The 22,415-nt window shown below is 40.0% G+C and overlaps 1 protein-coding gene across 9 annotated transcripts in view; it reads right to left on the bottom strand.

Annotated features, from left to right (window-relative positions):
• The window catches only part of LOC106088678 (kinesin-like protein unc-104), a 149,887-nt gene that overhangs the window by 4,832 nt on the left and 122,640 nt on the right, over positions 1-22,415 (bottom strand). For 6 of the 9 annotated variants that reach the window (XM_059370510.1, XM_059370508.1, XM_059370509.1 and 3 more), the window contains 11 exons: positions 16,187-16,442; positions 15,962-16,118; positions 15,724-15,901; positions 15,576-15,663; positions 13,276-13,572; positions 12,844-13,203; positions 12,596-12,785; positions 7,720-8,112; positions 7,529-7,640; positions 1,841-2,030; positions 1,625-1,761 (listed from right to left, as the gene is read on the bottom strand). In XM_059370510.1, the coding sequence (XP_059226493.1) occupies positions 1,625-1,761; positions 1,841-2,030; positions 7,529-7,640; positions 7,720-8,112; positions 12,596-12,785; positions 12,844-13,203; positions 13,276-13,572; positions 15,576-15,663; positions 15,724-15,901; positions 15,962-16,118; positions 16,187-16,442 (2,358 nt within the window). The remainder of the gene's footprint in view (positions 1-1,624; positions 1,762-1,840; positions 2,031-7,528; positions 7,641-7,719; positions 8,113-12,595; positions 12,786-12,843; positions 13,204-13,275; positions 13,573-15,575; positions 15,664-15,723; positions 15,902-15,961; positions 16,119-16,186; positions 16,443-22,415) is intronic. The other 3 variants (XM_059370511.1, XM_059370515.1, XM_059370512.1) reach the window with 2 other exon arrangements.

The raw sequence follows: 22,415 nt of genomic DNA, 5'->3' as shown, positions 1-22,415 counted from the left end.
AGGACTGTAGCGTGATTTCAACAGACAGAAGGACGGACGGACGGACATGGCTAGATCTTCTTAGATTTTTACGCTGATCAAGAATATATACACTTTATAGGGTCAGAAATGGACATTTCAATGTGTTTCAACCGGAATGACGACCTTTACTTGTTATACCCACCACCGAAGGTGGCGTTGAAAATGCAACTCTGCAAACAAATGTTAGAAAAGAAACTCGCAAAAGATAAGCAATTTTTAACTTTATCGACCAAAACACTACTTCAAGTGTGGCACCACCAAATGATGCTCGCTTTCAACTTTTCCGCGTTGCTTTTGTGGAACTTGTGTGCAGAGTTGCATTTTCGCAACGCAACGCTCGAAACCAAAGCTCAACGCGCTCGTTCTGTTTCGGTCTTAAAAGCGGCTGGGCCGAACCTTATATACCCTCCACCATGGACCTGAATCATCATGGCTCGACTCCAAACCAATGTTAGCAAAAAGTTAACCATCTATATACTCTTCTTGCATCAGAATGTCATGTATACCTGTGGGTTGGAGGGACACGAAGGTCCTTGTCATTCCGAAAGTAGGAAAACCCTACCACACGAAGGCGAAGGATTTTCGTCCCATTAGTTTGTCATCCTTAATTCTGATGCATATAGTAATTGGGTATATACTGCAGTTGTCAGACCTATTATGCTATATGGTGTTGTGGTCTGGAGGACGGGGCTTCAAAAGTCCACCTACTGTTTAATACTCAAACGGATCCAAAGTATGACTTGTTTGTGCATCACAGCCGCACTAAGGACGACACCATCTAATACACTTAATTGAATCCTACATCTAATGCCTTTGGATATTGTGGCTAGACAAATTGTTGCGACCACTGCCGTGAAACCAAGGGTCATGTGGCAGCTACGGAAACTGTGTTATCCTTGATACAATGTCCCATGTTCCAGACCTTAGAAGAAGTCATTTTGCAAATGTATTGGAAGTCATAGCAGAACTTATTGTGGAAAATTTCATTCAAATCAGGAATTGAGACCTCTAGGGGCTCAAAAAGTAAAATCGGGAGATCTTTTTATATGAGAGCTATATCAAGTTTTAGACCAATTCAGACCATATTATCACATATATTGCAAGTCATAGCAGAAGTCATTTTGCAAATTTCAGCCCAATCGGGTAAGAATTGCGCCCTCTAGGGGCTCAAGAAGTAAAAACGGGAGATCGGTTTATATGGGAGCTATATCAGGCTATGCACCGATTCAGACCATACTTGACGTGAATATTGAAGGTCTTAGGAAAAGTTATTGTGCAGAATTGCAGCCAAATCGGTTAACAATTATGACCTCTATGGGCTTAAGATGGAAAATCGGGAGAACGGTTTATATGAGAGCTATACCAGGTTATGGACCGATTCAGACCATACTTGGCGCGAATGATGAAGGCTCATCACACAGGTCATTGTGCAAAATTTCAACTAAATCGGGTAAGAATTGTGACCTCCAGTGGCTCAAGAAGTAAAATTGGTAGATCGGAGAATCGAAAACGCTTCTGGACAGGCGCTAGTGGAGTACATTTTATGAAAGATTCCATCTTCCTTAAAATTTTTTTGCTTTTATATAACTCAAGTATTCCTTACCTGAATGTATTGGGTATCTTAACCATGGCTGCTTGGTCTTCACTGCATTCAACCTGGGCGGTGCCCAAATTCAAAATTGCACGTTCCACGGGATCTTTTTCTGATTTGTATATAAAGACATAAGGACGGCGGACAATCTGAAGAAAAATTAAAATTTATTATTGAAAACAGAAAAAAGCTCTTTGGATTAGTTTAATCCCGAATTTAATTACTTACCACCCAGCGTTTCTTCCAACCAGAACCGCCATGTTCCAAGACATTCAACAAACCCTTGCGTGCCACAACAGGACTGACACGAATTTCCTCCAACTCGGGCACATAAAGACGTAAGGGTAGAGCTGGTTGAGTGGCTGGAGCAGGAGCCTCCCAGCCATTGGGAGCATCTGAACGATCGGGAGAGCATAACCTAATAAACAAAAACAAAACACACCATATGATAGAATTTTCAGCAAATTTTGTTCTGAGATAATCAAACAAACGATTAACATTGAGAGAGTATTAGTTTCGACTTTTGGAACTTTTGATTTTAAAGCAGTTTTATATATGGAAGTATTAGTTTTAGTTTTGTTTCCAACATAAAACAAAACCCAAATAAAGGAAATCAAACTAAAGCCACATTACTGGGGGGGTGAGGGTTAGAGGATAGGAAATGATGTGAAAATGTAACAAAACATTTGAAACAACAATAATTATTGAAGGAAGTTAAATAAAAGAAACAAAGTAATAGAAGAATAATTTTTACCTTCGTCTAATACGGTAGTAACCAAATAAGTTTTTTTTTTAAATACATACAAATATACAAAAAGAAAAAGTTTACAAAGTTAAAAAAGAAAGGCAAATCATTTAAATTTTGTTGTTGTTTTTTTAATTTTTTTTGTTTTATAAACGTTTTAGGAGAGACAATAACCCACATTTTCCAAATAAAAGTTTTTTTTTTCAGAAGACAAAGATCCTACCAGTGCAAAGTCATAATTACACGCTGTCTAAGCAATATCTATTGGGCTGTTACCGCCGAGACCATCCAAATCATCATCTTGTGGATAGGTATCCAACACACAGAAGTCTTAAGGTAGATCTACATGATCTAGAGCGTGAGGTTCAGCGCTACAAGAGAGAACCTCTAGATCAAGCGGCATATCATTCATGCAGACATAGTAGCAGATGCGGTAAATAGCTACCGGGCGAATGTAGTCCTTGGAGAACGACCGCCTTTAGTTGCACCTGAAGAAATTGACCTTCTCGGCAAATCAGAGTAGTTCTAGCTCAATTACGTCCAGGCAGATGCAGCCTCCTCAAATTCCTACAGAGCAAGGAGAGGGCCCATTAGGAGAATTTTAAGAAAAGGAACCCCACAAGTAAGTGTTGGACGGTGCCAAGAGGTGGCAATGAAGTGTTTGCCTACCTAAAAAAGATTTTGTGGATAGGTGACTTCACTTTAGCGGCCTTCTTGAAATAGAAGGGGCTTTAATAACATTGAGGTTGAAACTCATATACGACTATCTGGTGGACATGAAGATTTTTACTCTCCAGATAAAAAGGTTTGAGCATCATTCTAAAGGGCAGGATTATCCAAGCATCATCGAAAAGGGCTCGATTAAGAAGATTGAAAGGGTAACTTTAGTACACTTCTCCTTGGGGAAAGGGTAGTTTTAGTGCAGTTCCCCTTGGGGAAAAAGTAGTTTTAGCACACTTTTCCTTGGGAAAGGGTAGTTTTAGTACACTTTCTTTTGGGAAATCGTAGTTTTAGTCCACTTTCCCTTGGGAAAGGGAAGTTTTAATACACTTTCTCTTGAGAAAGGGAAGTTTTAATACACTTTCCCTTATGTTTTAATACATTTCCTTTGGAAAGGGAAGTTTTAATACACTTTCCTTTGGGAAAGGGAATTTTTAGTACACTTTCCCTTGGAAAGGGGAAGTTTTAGTACACTTTCCTTTGGGAAAGGGTAGCTTTAGTACACTTTCCTTTGGGAAAGGGTAGTTTATTATACTTTCCCTTGGGAAAGAGTAGTTTTAAGACACTTGCCTTTCCGAAAGGGTAGTTTTAGTACACTTTTTATGGGGAAAGTTAGTTTTAGTATGCGTTCCTTTGGGAAAGGGTAGTTTTAGTACACTTTCCTTTGGGAAAGGGCAGTTTAGTACACTTTCCCTTGGGAAAGGGCAGTTTAGTACACTTTCCCTTGGGAAAGGGCAGTTTTAGAACACTCGCCTTTCGGAAAGGGTAGTTTTAGTACACTTTTTATGGGGAAAGTTAGTTTTAGTATGCTTTCCTTTGGGAAAGTGTAGTTTTAGTACACTTTCCTTTGGGAAAGGATAGTTTAAGTACACCTTCCTTTGGGAAAGGTTCGTTTTAGTACACTTTTCTTTGGGAAGGGGTAGTTTTAGTACACTTTCCTTTGGGAAACGGTAGTTTTAGTAAGAAAGAAAGGGTACTTTTAGTGCACTTTCCTTTGGGAGAGGGTAGTTGTAGTACACTTTCCCTTGGTAAAGGCTAGCTTTAGCACACTTTCATTTGGGAAAGGGTAGTTTTAGTACACTTTCACTTGGGAAAGGGTAGTTTTAGTATGCTTTCCCTTGGGAAAGGTTAGTTTTAGTACACTTTCTCTTGGAAAAGGATAGTTTTAGTACACTTTAATTGGAAAAGGTAGTTTTAGTACACTTTCTTTTGGGAGAGGATAGTTTTAGTACACTTTGGGAAAGGATAGTTTTAGTACACTTTCCTTTGAGAAAGGATAATTTTAGTACTATTTCCTTTGAGAAAATGTAGTTTTTTTACACTTTCCTTTGGAAAAGGGTGATTTTAATACACTTTCCTTTGAGAAAAGGCAGTTTTAGTACACTTTCCTTTGAGAAAAGGCAGTTTTAGTACACTTTCCTTTGGGAAAGGGTATTTTAGTACCCTTTTCTCTGGGAAATGTGTAAATTTAGTACACTTTCCTAGGCAACAAAGCTTGCTCTTAGACTGAGAGTATTAGGTACCTGGTGCTCCTCAAATATTGGGTATACTTCTGTTCTGCTCTAGGATGAAGATGCGGTGAAACTGCCTTTATAAAGGGTGATTTTTTTGAGGTTAGGATTTTCATGCATTAGTATTTGACAGATCACGTGGGATTTCAGACATGGTGTCAAAGAGAAAGATGCTCAGTATGCTTTGACATGTCATCATGAATAGACTTACTAACGAGCAACGCTTGCAAATCATTGAATTTTATTACCAAAATCAGTGTTCGGTTCGAAATGTGTTCAAATTTTGACAAATTTTGTTCAGCGATGAGGCTCATTTCTGGTTGAATGGCTACGTAAATAAGCAAAATTGCCGCATTTGGAGTGAAGAGCAACCAGAAGCCGTTCAAGAACTGCCCATGCATCCCGAAAAATGCACTGTTTGGTGTGGTTTGTACGCTGGTGGAATCATTGGACCGTATTTTTTCAAAGATGCTGTTGGACGCAACGTTACGGTGAATGAACACATTTCGAACCGAACACTGATTTTGATTTGCAAGCGTTGCTCGTTAGTAAGTCTATTCATGATGAAATGTCAAAGCATACTGAGCATCTTTCTCTTTGACACCATGTCTGAAATCCCACGTGATCTGTCAAATACTAATGCATGAAAATCCTAACCTCAAAAAAATCACCCTTTACCAGGAAGTCCTTCCTTGTCGACGGGTTGTACGTAATTTTTCCGAAAAGGATCTCCGATACTCCCAGTCCTTTCCGGGACCTTCTGTATACACGAATGGTTCAAAATTGGTTGGGGAAATCGGGCGGGAATCTTGGGATCAGGGAATTATAAAGGTTATTGGACGGGTGCATCGTTTTTTAGGATGAGATCTTTATGTCCCCAAGAAATTGATTTAGATGAGCGTGAAGGCTCTGGCAACGGGCCATGCGAGGTTGAAATGCAAGGAGTTTTTTCGAACCATGGGATGGCGGAGAACGAAGCGGTCGACAAACAGACAAACCAATTGGCGCAGGTCATGCTGCGAGCCCTCCCCTGTGCTAACTTCTTTGGTCGGCGCCTTCTACAATAACAGCGCGAATGATGCGTGACCTTATGCTGGCGTTAGCAGGGTATCAGAGGCCCTGTGGCCGAATTTTTCGAAGAATGCCACTGGGATTGAGGAAACATAACCTCGGCCTCTAATAGAAGTTCAATGCCAGGTCGGACACGTCGCGCTGAACACAGAGAATGACAGATTTTTACAGAGTGTGCGATAACGAGGAGAAGATGGAGTCGGTTGAGCACATTTTGTTGTTATAGCCACATTTGTATGTGAAGGAGGCGATGCTCATCAAGCTCCTATAGATGAGCAAGCTTGTTCCGGTCTATAAGACCGATCGCCGCGGGAACACGTTAGCCATTGGTTATTTAAAAGCCAACCGGCTTCTCAGTGAGACTCTCCACTCGATACCGCTGATTGCCCGCGACTGCAGTTGTAGCAACTCCGTATGGAGTATTCCACTATCCGCAACCTGTGGACGCGGCCGGTAGCTCCCAGCGAAGAACACCACACAGATTGGAGCTCAAAGTTCCAGCCTGTGTGATGGCCTGGTATGGCAGCCATGTAAAAACTTTTTCCCAAAGAGTTGTCTAACTTCGGCACACCGTTCGGACTCGGCTATAAAAAGGAGGCCCCTAATCATTCAGCTTAAGCTTGAATCGGAAGTTATTGAAGTTTGCCCCTGTTCCTCAATGGAATGTTCATGGGCAAATTTTCATTTGGTCTGATCCCAAAGAAATGACGACTTGCCAGAAAAAGTCATTCAGGGGATGCAATGGATATGTTTGTCAAGCTGTTGCGCCTCCTCGTAATCCTAGTGGGAGCATCCCATCCACTCCGGTTATAGCGAGACAGTAGGACACTAATGTCGGCCCTATACACTTGGCCTTTAATTGGGACACTATGTATACGTTGTATAGCTTCATCTCGGCAGTACTGGACTGGCTTAGGTGTATGACCATAGTGGAATGGGGCGGATAAATATTCCCAAACTCTTTTCAAACTTATCTAACCTAACCTACGATAGCTGTGAGCATCCTGTAAATTATTCTTCTTAGCAAACATTCTTCTGCAAATTTAGAAGGCCCTCGGGAAGACGTACCAAATATGCGCAGCCATCATAAAACTCGAGAGGAACCGGAATCTGAGTTTTCTTGCCGATTCTCTTACACCTCATGATAAACAAAGGCCTTAATGACAAATTCCTTCTGGTGGTTAAGGCTAATTAGTGAGATCAGGGAATAGACTACAAAAAACGGGTTGGGTGCCAGCCCGAATAAAACCGAACTGTTACTGTTCACTCCTAGATATAAAATACCATAGTTTAGACTCCCATCTCTGAAGAGGGTTACATTGCAACTGTCGAAGGCATAGTGCTTGATTTGAAGCTACGTACACAGAGAAAAGAAGTTATAAAGCACTGAGTGCTTTCCACATCTATTGAAGAATGTCAGAAAAAATCTCGGAAAGGATAGGTCTTTAGCCATTTACATAACTTTTAAGCCGTAGATGGGCAGCATACACATCCGCACATGAATTCCTTTGCCCGCGGGCATAGGAAAAATTAATAGAAGCACACGGACAGTGTAAACAACTTCGTTTGGTTTCCTTCCGACGCCTCTTTTTCAAAGCTATTTTATTTTGTTGATGTTTGATGACACTCAACAAACACAGTTTGGTCCTTTCAACAGTGTTAGTGTGCCCATCACTGGTCTGTGAAAAGTTTGACCCGACCTTATTCACCTTATTAGCATCTGTAGCTCTGATACCTACAATCTGTGCGATGGATGTCCTGTAATATTTACCTCCACCTATATATGTAATTTTTTTTTAATCCCAATTCCATTTTTTCCAGTAGATTTCCTTATTTTGATATAAAATGTCTTATAAATCCCATACTTACTCTATAGAACTGCTGGATATACAACTGACGGTCATATCGGCACATCCCTCATCGCTGGGCGATACATCCGATTGTGTCTGGTTATCATTATTCTCTGATTTGCTGGAACGTCCTGAAAGCAATAAAAAACAAACACTCAATACTTTAATCTCTCTCTCTCTCTAAAAAGCAGATGTTTTTGGATAACCCACCTTGTACAAGTTTTAAGCATTTATTCATCAGTTCTATTTCACGCTCATTGTATTCACGCTCGGGTACAATCTGTTGTGAGTCCTTGACTGGTGTTTGTGGCGATGGTGGTATCACCATATGTACAGGCGATGTTGCTGCTTTAGCGGCCAGATTGCAAACATCTTTTTCGGTTTTTGTTGTGGGATTTGGATTTGTATCCATGCCCAAGCGTTCGCGTAATAATAGCAAATGACGGACACGACCTACTTCTTCAAGGCGTGTGAGTTTCTCCAATTCCCATTGATGGTCGAATATGAGCGAATCGCCACGTGGACGCCAGCCATGTAAGTTTTCTTCGCCGCGGACATAGGTTGAGCTTGTATCGAGAACACGACGTTGTCGTCGTTGTACACCTTTTGGTTAGACAATAAAAATTGGGATTTTTTAATTAAAAAAAAATAAAATATTGGGATTATTTAATTTGCAGCGACTAGAGGCGCATTTTGTAATTTTTGGCATAAAAAATGTTATATAGTGCTAATGCTTGGCTGCGGAACTGTTAAAGAAGTTGGTTTATTGAGTTTGCTTACAACATATAGTGCTTATAATCGATAACTAGGAGAGTCTATTTTAACGCCCTCTAGAATAAAATCGAACATCACGTAATACGTCTTGTTCTAGGGGCCTCTAACACAAACAAAAGGCGAAGCTTTCAGCAATTCTTATGTAAGAAGTTCTAACTAAAGATGGCCAATTCAAAAAAAAAAAAAAACTGCAGAAAAAAGGTAAATTAAGCCATAAAATTAAAAGTATACAAAAAATGTTGTAAAAACTAAAAATAATAAAATATAAAATAAAAAAAAAAATGTTTAGCCCGAAGACGATTTAATGGATGGATACGGCCCTCATTCAACCAGTGCTGACGTATGTATGTGTCATGGGCACTCAGTATTTATGCAAGAGCCGTTGCCGTCTGACCTATCACTGAGACTATCCGCTCGATACCGCTGATTGTCCGCGACTGCCGTTATATGTAATCCGTAAAGAGCATTCCACTATTCGCAACCTGTGGACGCTCCTGGTGGCTTGTAGCTAAGCTTCTCGTGACAGCGATGAACTCCACAGCGGTCAGATCTCAATGTTCCAGCTTATGTGGTGCTAACAGCAATTTCAAGCCGGGGAAGATTGGTCAGCGAATACTGTGTTTGAGGGCGTTGAGACATCAATACCCAAAGTTGGCTCCATATGAGGCAGTGGTGAAGAGGTTTGAGTGGTCTAAGGTCTAACATGTTTAAGTTGGTCTTACTATATCTTAAAGGCTTCCACATGTGTCCGGTATATGACATAACCATTTTCGCATTTGAACTTGTGGGAAGGAATCTTCCACCCTCGGGATTTGTGTAGACAGTATGGCTACACCTAAAGCCTTGGATTGAAAGTGCATAAGGGAGGAATCTTTCGTCCTTCAAACTCATGACGTTGATTTGATACCCCGGCCATAAAAACTCTTCAGAAAATAAGAAACCAAACGACAAATTTGCCAGGAAGGGTTCGACCTGGTTGAACGAAACCGTGACGCAATTCACATATCATCACCTTGAATTTTAAGTGCATAAGGGAGGAATTTTCCACTTGAAGCTCATGATGCTGATGTGAGTACCTGGCCATAAGAATTCTACGGGATATAAGAAACCAAATGACGTATTTGCCAGGAAGGGCTTCAGCCTTTACCATCGAATCGTTGACGTTTTTCGCATATCATTTGTCGAACTACAGATTCTGGCAAATATAGCCATTACGGAAGAGGGATCAAGGTTGTTGTTGTTGCAGCAGTGTACTGAGGCATTGAATTCCTTTAAATGACTCCATCGGTTCATTCCGGTACATACAACTGGCTGCCAAGGGATTATGGGATCAAGGTGCGAGTTTTTGCAAAACTATCGAATCACCCTTTGGCCTAAGACCGGCCTAAACAGGATAGACAAACTTTTTGACCTCGGCAAAAGATCTTGCCTTTGGAAGTTTCATTAGGATTTTCTTTTTTAACGTACACAAATGCAGTAACTCAGGTCCTGAAACTTGGAGTTAGTGTATGAGGGCCTGGAGACTAGAAGACAGCTTTCGAGTTTAGTATCCCTACATTTCTAAGATCCTTTCCCTGGAAGGAACCTCTGAATATACGGATGGGTCTGGATTGGGTAAAGACAGGAATTTTCATTGAATTCCTAGGAATTAGGAATTAATTAAGGCTACTGTATGATTGTAGTGTCTTTCAGGCAGAGGTCTTAGCCATACAGAAGGTACTGGAGACGTTTTCAATATAGGAGTGACTGTCCGAAAGTGCTGTCGTAAAGCTTTCTCTATGGTTCCAAGACGAAGACGGGTCTAAGGCTTTTGTGGCTACCGAGCTATCAGAGGGTGGCGGTAAATGCGACGTCTAACGAGCTTGTCAGGCATTGATCGCCGATGAGCGCAGATCAAGCTACAGAATTAGAGAAGCCCACCCTGTATAAGACAGACCCCTTCTACGTTGGCACGCGACATCAGCCGTGAGTTGTAGTGTAATCAAGGCCCTTCGCCTGAGTATATCGAGTAACAGGACTTCATTTATCCTAGAGATGAGGAGGTATAACTTCGGACTGCAGATAGGAGGCATGACCACAAACTATAGGTAGGAGACATGATCTCGGACTGCAGATAGGAGCCCTAACTGGTCTTTGAAGTAGCGCCAGGCATGGTAACACCAACTTCTGCGGTCGACTAGCTTATGAATAGCTGCTACTGAACCTGTGAACCCTTCCGTATGCGAGCTTCTAAGTAGAATAGTTGCCTTCTATGTTGACCGCGCAAGGAAAGGAAATGGGCGGTCGACTAGCATCTGGATATCTCCTACTGAACCTGTAAAACTTTCCGTGCGGAGCTTCTAAGTAGGATAGTTGCTTTCTACGTTGACCACGCAAAAAGGCCAAGGCAGCATGGTTGAACATTTTGCTGAATAGGATGTCACTTATGCTGGGGACAGGAACCCTAACTGGTCATTACGCAGTCAGGTCGTTAAAGTCGAGGACAAGGCGTACTTCTGCAGGGTCTACAATGACGAGGAGGATAGTTGACCACCTTTTGTGTGAATCGACGTGGGCTGAAGTCGTGGGTTGTTAGATGGCCACAGGGTAAGTCGGACTTCTACAGGGTCTGTGGTGACTAGGAGGACGGTCGAGCTCCATTTGTGTCTCCATATGTCGATATTGACTGATGACGTGGGTTGAGGAGTAGACAAGACCATATGATCACAGGACATCATATATCCTGGGCCAGAGAACGTATGACCTTTGGTTGCAAAAAAGAGGCATAACCTAGAACTGCAGGTGGAAGACCTTACTCGTCATTGGAAAGTGGACCTTGACGCCATGCTGGATACAGTACAAGGCGGACTTCAATACGTTCTGTGGTTACGAGAAGTCACTTCTCCTGGGGCTGAGGTGGTATGACCTCACACTTCATATAGAAGACATGACCTCGAACTGCAGATAGAAGTCCTTACTGGTCTTTGCAAAATAAGGTATTTGACGTCGTACTGGACAAAGGTAAGACAGACTTTTGCAGTGTATGTGGTGACCCTGCAACGAGTTGTTCTTTTCCTGGACGAGGACATGACTGATGCTGTGGGTAATTTTGAGGCCAAAATCCAATGTTCGAGTTTATCGCGAAACAGGACGTCACTTATGCTGGGGCTGAGAAGATGTGACCTCGGATAAGTGTCCTAACCAGTCTTTGCACAATCAGTTCGTTGATTCGCGTTGGCCACAGGACAAGAAATATTTCTGCAGGGTCTGTGGTTACGAGGAGGATTATTGAGCACCATTTGTGTCATTGCACCGCATTTGGGGCAAAAATACATATGGTTATGGTTGATATTTTTGGTTCAGTGCCTGGATTCTTTCCCAGCATTTAGCCCTCTCGTCATTCTAGGATACTGTAGTGTCCTGAAGTGAATAAGTCGATAAAACTTTTCTCCGGACCGTCTGACTTTCTTCGCTTTTGTTGTTGTTTTTGGAGCCTCATGCTTGCAAGTGGGGTTAGCGACCATTGACAAGCTCTCAAGGCTCCAATAACTCGCCTTATCATATCGAGTACCACAGGAACTTAGTACATAATCATGTGCCGGTGACGCCCGTCTCTCGCTCAGATTCTTCACTTACTGGAGGATTTGCAGCTACTCCGTATATGTGGCTTTCCACTAACCACAAACTGTCGACCCGACCGGTAGCTCTCAGCTAAGCTTCTCGTAATGACGAAGACAACCAGACGTTCCCGTCGAGTGCTTTGGTTTTCCCTTCATTTCTTATCTTCTCTCTTCTATAGCGAAAATAATGGTCCTAAGGTATAAGAGTGAAGTTTGTTTTTTTTTTGCCAAATTTATTGAAAAATGAGGCCAACATTTTCGGGTTGCACCGTTACCAAAACGTGGCAGTACCAAATTCAATACCAAAAATTCTAGGATATATATATCTGTCCTATTTCAAAGCTCTATCTTAGATATTGCGAAATCTAGCCCAAATTATTACAGACCCCTAATCTTATTTGGAGGGTACATAAGAAGACCGTCCACAAATATTGACCCCTATTAACATCCAATCCATTATGGTTATGCTCTAGTGTCCTAGTAACTTCTCCCTAGCTTGAGATCCCTCAGATTTGAATCTTTTACTGTGTCATTTGAATATTCTTTCCTAATTTAAAAACTGTTTCCAACATTCTTCGACTAAATCTCTAGTAAGCCTTCCATGCTTACATTATAAGCTCCAATCATTTTTTTTTAATTTTTAAGGTAAAAACAGCAACACAAAAAAAAGACGCACAATTGTAACAGCAACAACTACATTTAAAAATTTCTACCTGGACTACCTGCATCAGATGCCCTTCTTAACGACAACTCATAGACGCCGGACAAACGATTGGCCTCGGGGTTGCGATATTGACCAGAGAAGAGATGTTTCAAAGAACGTGGACCGGTGCGTGCATCACGACCATATATGATCATGCTCAAATCTTTGGTAATTATAGCTGGGCGAGCACAATTCTCCAACTGCAAGGGAGAACAAATATTAAAAAACATAAAAAAATTCTATTTGTAGTAATCTTACCTCCAAATAAGCACTCAGTGTTATATATACGGTCTCGCCACCCTGTGAGACACGATTCAACAAAGCCGAATTATGAAGACTAGAATCCCAGGCAGCCTCAAATCTAAAGAACGAGCGATCATCACCAGGTACTTCGATCACTTCGCCAGGGAATAGACCCAGTGATAACACACATGAATCCTCATCATCATCCGATGATTCAGGGGTATTGCGTATGCGTCCCACCACCAATTCACGAATATCTTTCCATTTCACTTCAGCAGTGGGCTCATGGACGATGGTTATGCGTATGCGTCGCTGTATGCCTTGATGCAATAGGAATAGGCCACGGCAAGGAAGATCATCGCTGTGTTCAACAACCTGGGAAGCAAAGGAAAGAAGATGACGTTCAAGTTAGTGTATGCTGTGGTTTAGTTTAGGCTTTTCACTTACCGCCGGTACATATTCACCATTGGGCGCCAATTCGCATATTTCAAACCACACCAGAACATCATGTTTTGCCAAGACCGTTGACGATGGAGGACATGGTAGTGGTCCAAATTTAGGACTACGCACTGGTTGTGAAATGGGTATGCTTGGTGGTAACATGCGTCTTGGTGGTGGTCTCGATACGAATTCCTGTTTAGCATCCTTATGCAATGAATGTGTCTGATAGTGGCCAAACACTTTAAACATAATCGGTTGTGTTTTCAAATATTCGATAAATGATTTGGTAACTGGAACCGTTATCTGAAAGGAAAAAGGAAGGAAGTGTTTGAAAAAAATATAAAAATTATATAAATATTAAGTTTGAGATTGTTTAAAAGCCTTTGTTAAGGCATTCATTAAATGCAACATAAACAAGGCCTTTAAATCGTTTTAGTAATATTTGCCACAATAATGCCCATTTTTCAGAACTCAACTAAGGTGGTCAAATTGATGATCTATGACAATTCCTTCACTCCTGGTACATATATAACCAAGGGACATTCTCAGATTCATAAATCCTTTCTCGTGGTAATAAAACCTGGGTGTTTAAGCGAGTTTGACATAAACAACTGTAGCTTTGCATATGCATACAAAACACAGCTCTGTTCATTCACAATCACTATTGTGAATGAACAGATGAACATAGTAGCACATTTCATCACTAGAATCCTGATTTTTTTTTTTACAAATTCGAACATTTTCCTTCTATTATTTTGCAGATGCTTTAGTATATTGCATATTTATTAGTAGAATTGAAGTTTTCAAGTTAGCAAAAAACAAAAAATTATAGGAAATTAACACCACCGTTGCCAAATATGAAAATTTCGATTTTGCATGAAAATCCAGACTCTAGCCATTACATATGGTCTCTTCTTATTATAGTTTGTTGTTATCCACCTCTAATAAACGCAAATATTACAAAAAAAAAAGTGTGATTCGCTGCTCTTAAACGGATCGAAGTGTTAATATAATAACCTGGGCGATAGAAATGAAAATACAGTCCACATAGAAGATGTTCCAGGGTTATTTATGGCTCTTCAAGGCTCTTCATTTAAATGTATGTTATGTGCCATCACGTGCACGAGGCAATTGGTTCCAGGTGCCCATCCCCTCTAATGGTAAAATATTGCAACTCACTCTACATAACCTAAAAAAATATATTATGTGGCTTACATCAAAACAGTCTGTACAACCATCAGCAACAACGAAAAAACAACATCAAATCCACAGTACAACAACAACAAAAACTCATTAATCCAGTTGCACTAGTGCAAGAGAGAGGCATATGTTTAAGCGAGTTTGACATAAACAACTGTTGCTTTGCATATGCCTACAAAACACAGCTCCCAGATTTCAAACGCAATTGTGAATGAACAGCTGAACACAGTAGCATAAGTCATCACAAAGTTATTTTCTTTTTATTTTTTAATGAACGCAAATATCACAAAAATTGTTTTTTTTTTTTTATTTTCGCTGTCCTTTAAGGTGGGCAAAGTGTTAACATAATAACCTGGACGAGATAAATAAAAATATAGTCCATTTAAAAAAAGTTCCATAGTTAATCATGGTCCTTCTAGACGGATTTATAAGAGGGATTGAAAAAGTTGTTTTGATAAAAAAAAGAAAGAATACCGTGCCACAATTTTTACGAGCCACTCCATTGTTGGTGTCATTTAAATGTATGTTATGTGCCATCACGTGGTACGAAGCTACACAAGCGCATGTATGTAGATGGCACTGGAAACTTATCGAAATATTTTTCAAACAGCGTAAAAAGAATTACAATTGGTTTCATGGTGTATGCATGCATCATGCCGTTTATGCATGCATCAGTAACAACGAAAAAACAACATCAAATCCACAGTACAACAACAAAAACTCAGAAATCCAATTGCGTAGTGCAAGGGAGAGGAGTATGTTTAAGCGAATTTTACTTAAACAACTGTTGCTGTGCATATGACTACAAAACACAGCTCCTATATCGCTATTGTGAATGAACAGCTGAACATAGTAGCATATGTATGTCATCACATAGTCACCACAATAATAAGTAAAGTATTATTGTTTGTTGTTATGCGCCTATAATTAACCCAAATATCACAAAAAAATTATTTTCGCTGCTTTTTAAAGGAAGCCAAATGTTAATAAAATAACTAGACGATAGAAATAAAAATAAAGTCCCCATGAAAGATGTTTCAGGGTTATTCACTGGGCTTTTGAATTACTGCTTTTGAATATAAAACCAAATTGCCATATCTACTTACATTTTGCACATGATAGAAACCCAAGCGATCACCTGCTGAATTCTTAACCGGTTCTGTGGAAAATGCCTCCTCATGACGATGTAAAAAGCTGTAATTACAACAACATTAGATCAAAATAAGAGATGTATCATTGATATATGAAAATTACTTGAATTGGCAGAATATATCGGCATATTCAGCACCAATGCCTGTTGCCTGCAAGACGGTAACGCGGAATGTAAACTCTTTGCCAATTTGTAAATGTTCACCAGGTTCATCTTGAGCCTCTTGGCATTCAGAGGCCGAATTGGAATCAATGCCACGGCCAGAATCAACATCGCCCAGTTCTGTAAAGTAGAGATGTGAAAAAAAATTGTAAATATCAAAAACAACACCAACAAAAGTACCTTCAAGTTTGCTATCTAAACCACTACCATTCTCAATGTAACGTTGGACATCATCCTTTTCATTTAGAGCGCGATAACGGGGCTTGGCATCGTCCTCATTGAAAATCAAGCGGGCCGATTGTTTGACGCCATTATTGAAATCCAGGGACTCTTCATCCTGAAACAAAAAATTAAAAGTGAGTTAGAAGAAAAACCGGGTATAACCACTTTTTCCTCTCAACTTACCAAAACCGGTTGCACAGCTATGCGCAAATAACCCCTTACATCACCACGCTCATTGACAATGGCCACTTTGTGCACCAAGGGCACCGGATACAAAAGGTTACTCAAATATACAAACGAACGTCCCACCATGCGGAACCAAGGAAAACGATCATAGAAGGGATCACCTCCTGTTAGAGATTCAACATTGTAATCTGGCGATGAGGGACTAAGTTCAGCCTCATTGTGATACATTTCACGCATTAGCTCCAAACGTTGCCTAAAAAGAAGATTGAAGACATATTTTGGTATATGAATTTTTTGGAATACTTTCAGATCTCGTATGTTGCATATTGAGGGAAAATAACAAGTTTACACTTAAAGTGAACCAAAAAATTAAGCTAAGAATTAAAAAGCAGTGTAACAAAAACAAAAATATACTTTATATATTTGTATGTACACAATTTATATGAACATAATTCTTCTTTGAAGAAATAAAATTTCCATTTTCTGAGAAAGCAAAATAACTGAGTGTTTTCTTCGAACGCCTATTGGCAGCCCTACAAAGTTGTATGGTATTGTGATCTGGTGGACTGCGATATAAAAGTCTAACTACAGTTTAATACTCAGTCAAATCCAAAGGTTGGCTAGTCATAGCTGAAACGCAGTTGTACTGAATATTACACTATCTGAAGCACTATTAAATATAAGTCTAGCTTTAATGCCGCCCTGGACCCCAAAGAGAGTCCACCCAAATATCTTGCAATAGACGTTATTTGTGCCATGCGGTAGGATTATCAATGGAAAATTGTGAGATAGTGTGGTTGGATGGCGGGTGACAAGGGGAATGCCTCAAAGAGGAGTGTTTTCACCGATTCTCTTTGATGACCAGAGTCTTATTGGATTCCAACAGTGATGGCACGAAGTTAAACGAAGACGAAGGCGAACAATGGGATGGGACAAAAAATACAGTGAGAAGAAGTCTACAATTTTTGAACGGATAGAGTTTAGTTCATGGAGAGTAAACCAGTCGCAGGTCTTATTTATCATTTATCGAGCTGCTGAACATAGTAGAGGACGGTGAATGCGGAGTCGGTGGCGAGGTGGCAATATGAAATTATGTAAATGGCGAGTGTATTATCAACAACCGAAGAATGATGAAGAAGTTGCTGGCTTTAGATAAAAGGTCATCGAATACTATGACAGTTGTCATAACTGGGTCACTGAGTCAAAGGAAAGGCGGCGCATATGGAAATTGTGAATTTACTTATGAACATTCCGTTAAGGAACAAGGGCAAACTTCTCACATATCAATGCATGCTGACCAATTTAGGTTTACGCTCAATGATAAGCGACCTCCTTTCTATAGTTGAGCCCAAACGGCGTGCCGCAGTGCGACACCTCTTAGGGAAGAAGTTTTTACAAGGCATAGTACCTCAAAAAAGTCGCAAGCATTGGGAGAGCATAACCACCGCTGGAAATTTTTTCTAATATCATCGCCAGGATTCGAACTTGTTTAGCGTCATTTAGCGGTGGCCTCCTGATATGGAAACTTTGCATAAAATTTATTGTAAAAGTTGTGTTGATGGTCATGTCCGTATCTACAAGGGTTTAGACTTTCCATCTTGGGGAGGCGGTTTTTCTCCGATCTGGGTGAACTTGACTGCGTACCTCTAAGGGGTCACCTCAGGACGCAAAGGTTTCAACAGGAAACGCTATAAGAAACTGCAGCGGTAAAGTGTGTGAAGAAGCGTTGCCATGCACAGAGTCGACACCTAGGCTGGCATGGACTAATTGCACCTTCTGGAGATGAACTTGAGGGGTTTTCAATTTTTGGCGATTGTCAAAATTGTAACCTACAATAAATTCTAAGAAGTTTTGCCAAAAAGCAGGGCCAAAATTCAAAATCGAACTTCCAGTTTTAACGACAATTGCTTCGGCAATTCCTTCCTAAATCTTGAAGAAACCTGCCCCCTTTTCATGTCCAAGAACATAAGAAGGCCGGGTCGAATCTGAAATGCACTCCACCATGGATGACATTTGACACATTCTTTGAATGACTTTTTCACATATATATGAGATACATCTACGGATACAGATGGACCGTTCTTCTCATGACTATTAAAAGTCATAAAAATACCACGTTTAACTTTTCAGCCAAATAATTGCACCCCTTAGAGGCTCAAGAGGTTAAATCGGGTGATCGGTTATATGGAAGCTATATCAGATTAGAAACCATAGCTAAGCTTTACATGCCAAATCGGGAGGTAATTGAGCCTTCTAGAGGCTCAAGAAGTCAAATCTGAAGATCGGTTTATGTGGCAAATATATCAAGTTATGAATCAATTTGGACCTTTCTCGGCACAGCTTCTGGGAGTCAAAGCGAAATACCTCATGCAAAATGTAAACTAAATCATACAAGAATTGCGTTCTAGAGAGGCTCAAGAAGTCAAGATCCCAGATGGGCTTATATGGCAGCTATATTATGATATGAATCAATTTGGACCATTCTCAGTACAGTTATTGAAAAGCCAAGCCAAACACATCATGCAAAATTTTAGCTAAATCGTATAAGAATTGCGCCCTCTAGAGTCTCAAGAAGTCAAGATCTCAGATCGGTTTATATGACTACTATATCAGGTTATGAATAAATTTGGACCATACTCTGCACAGTCAAAGCAAACCACATCATGCAAAATTTCAGACAAATCGAGTAAGAATTGCGCCTTCTAGGGTCTCAAGAAGTCAAGATCTCAGATCGGTTTATATGACTACCATATCAGGTTATGAATAAATTTGGACCATACTCTGCACAGTTATTGGAAGTCAAAGCAAAATACATCATGCAAAATTTTAGCCAAATCGGTTAAGAATTGCGCCCTTTAGGGTCTTAAGAAATAAAGATCCCAGATCGGTTTATATGGCAGCTATATCAGGTTATGAATTAATTTAGACCATTCTCGGCACAGTTGATGAAAGTCAAAGCAAAACACAACTTTCAAAATTTTGGCCAAATCGGGTAAGAATATCGCCCTCTAAAGGTTTAAGAAGTCATGATCTGAGATCTGACAGGTCTATATTAAGATTTGAGATCTGACAGGTCTATATCATAACATGGACCGATATGACACATTCACAATCCCAGCCGACCTACACCAATAGGAAGGATTTGTGCAAAATTTCAAGCGATTAGCTTTACTACTTCAAACGTTAGCATGCTTTCGAAAGACGGTATACTCTTATCCTTTGGTGGAGGTTATAAAAAACTAGTTCCTGCCATTGAACCAAACAGGTCGCCCAAAAAGAGTCTTAAGTTTACACAAGCAAAATTCTGGAATTCTTCAAAGAAATGAGAACCTGAAATGGAACTCCTTCAGCTTGCTAATTGTGCCTTGCAATTCTAAGTGAGTTTTTTTGACCAACGGCATTGAAGCAATAGGCCTCTTCAAGCCAAGGTTTGACCACATACTCATGGAGAGTTCGCAGCCCCCAAATTGTAACCATTGCCATACGTTTCCCTTCAGGCCATGACGGCTTCAGTAAGATAGTTTCTAGTTCTAGTGAAACACAGACAAGACAACCTCAGGGTTCGATTGAGTGTTAAATGTTAAGTGAATTTTTGAAGTGCCGTCCACCAGACCACAACACCATATAGCTTTATAGTTCTGACAACTGACAATGCATGAAGGACAAAAAAATCCCATAGATTAATGCAGATCGTTACCAAATGAAGCTAATGCCAAGGGAAAGAAGGAGACCAGTGTGGCTTTCGGGCGCATTTATGCAGCATAGGTGTTGCAAATGACAGCGCGTGCAAGGCTAGTGGAGGACACGACTAGACGTTGGACACCATATGTTATGTATGCGATACCAATCTTCGCGACCTGTTTGGTCCGTATTTGTTATAATTATTAAAAGCCACAAGTGTACTTCTCATTTCAGGCCAACGAGATATATATTGGGCTTCTAAGGGTGGGTGTTGGTAGTCATAGGTGTATTTCTCAACACTACAAATCAGCCAAATCGGACAGCCATTGAGGATTATAGGAGCTCATGAAGTCATCTCAGAAGATTGTTTTATATGGGCCCAGTATCTAAAAATTGTGGCACTTTCTGAACTGTATATGATGCGGGTATTAGAGGACTTTGTTTTTGTATACAAATTTTATAACAGCGAAATCTTATATATAACCAGTAAGGAAAGCCAAGAGTCAGGCGGAGCTGACTTTATAATACCCTACACCACCGAGTCTACGTTTTAATACATAGAACCTATGTCAAAATCTAGTGAGACTTTTGCATATCTATTGAAATATCGAATTGAACCTTGTGAGATTTTCTCAAGACAGAGTCTAAACTGTGGCTACCACAGCCTTAAAGGCCATATCGAATGAAAGATATATATGGGAGCTATGTCTTAATCTAAACCGATTTTGATGAAATTTTGTACACATACTGGGACGCCAAATAAAGCACCTAACGAAAAAAGGTTGTTAAGATAGGCTTCAAAATTGTGGTTTCTACAGCATTAAAAGTCGATATCGGATGAAAGACATATATGTGAGCTATATCTAAATCTGAACCGATTTTGATTTTTGTTTTTTTAATATTGATAGAAAAATATCAATCGTTATTCAGACAAAAAATAAAATATCGATAGTGCCATCCATATTTTGCCGGATCTAATCTAGTGTGTACACTTTATATGATCTTAGGTCAATATTTTGAGATGTTGTAAACTGAACACCTCGTCCCAAAGAACTACTGAACGAATAGGGATATGTACACGAAACATAGTCAATGTTGAGGTGTTTTCAAATAAGTATGTCAAATTTGGGGGACCCCAGTAGGTACAGATGCTGATCCATGGGGCTTAACATTTGGTCACCTCGAGCATGTCAAATTTTGAATTACTTGTCAAACATTTATTTATGTGCCGATTGGTATTTTTTTCTGACTGAAACTGACTTGAATATTATCTGTGTTTTTCCTCTATTATATGCTAAGGTCTAGGACCCCAGTAGGTACAGATGCTGATCCATGGGGCTTAAAATTTGGTCACCTCGAGCATGTCAAATTTTGAATTACTTGTCAAACATTTATTTATGTGCCGATTGGTATTTTTTTCTGACTGAAACTGACTTGAATATTATCTGTGTTTTTCCTCTATTATATGCTAAGGTCTGATTCTACGGTTATGCGAGTTACAAATAAAAAAAATGTGAAAAAGTAAATTTTTGGCATTTTTATACCCTCCACCATACTATCGAAATATTGATCTAAGACCCAACAAAGTATATATGGGTTGCCCAAAAAGTAATTGCGGATTTTTTAAAAGAAAGTAAATGCATTTTTAATAAAACTTAGAATGAACTTTAATCAAATATACTTTTTTATACTTTTTTTCTAAAGCAAGCTAAAAGTAACAGCTGATAACTGACAGAAGAAAGAATGCAATTACAGAGTCACAAGCTGTGAAAAAATTTGTCAACGTTGACTATATGAAAAATCCGCAATTACTTTTTGGGCAACCCAATATATTCCTGATCGTCTTAGCATTCTCTGCCGATTTGGTTTCCGTCCGTCCATATAAAGTGTGGTTCAATTCGCTTCATAACCTGATATGGCTCCCATATAATCCGATCTCGGATCTTGACTTCTTGAGTCTCTAGAGGGCACAATTCTTATCCGATTTGGCTGAAATTTTGCATGAAGTGTTTTCGCTTGACCATCAAAAACTGCGGTAAGTATAACCCAAATCGGTTCAAAACCTGATATAGCTCCAATACAAACCAATCTCCCGATTCTACTTCCAGATATTGCCATTGTCGTCCAAAATGCCCATTTTAGTGGGTTTTCGTGTCGACGTGGTCCCCTAAAATTCGTACTTTACTGTGGAATAACTTTCACTTGGGTCCCTTATTGTCGCCATCGGCCCACTTTCATTTTTGGCTGGTGCTTTTGGGGTAAGGTAGAGGGTTCGCCCCCTACCGATATCAACAAATTATATAACCTATTCCTCTTTCCAAACCATATTCTTAATCTACTACGTAATACCTATAATTTGTGTCTCATATTGTCATTATGGTCCAATATGACTATTTGAGGGAGGGATTGTGGTCCCCTAAAATTCGTACTTTACTGTGGAATAACTTTCACTTGGGTCCCTTATTGTCCCCATCGGTCCACTTTAATTTTTGGCTGGTGCTTTTGGGGTAAGGTACATGGTCCGCCCCCTACCGATATCAACAAA

This window comes from Stomoxys calcitrans, chromosome 5 (assembly GCF_963082655.1).
Source record: "Stomoxys calcitrans chromosome 5, idStoCalc2.1, whole genome shotgun sequence".
Classification (NCBI taxonomy): Eukaryota; Metazoa; Arthropoda; class Insecta; order Diptera; family Muscidae; genus Stomoxys; species Stomoxys calcitrans.
This window is presented reverse-complemented; position numbering and strand designations above follow the sequence as displayed.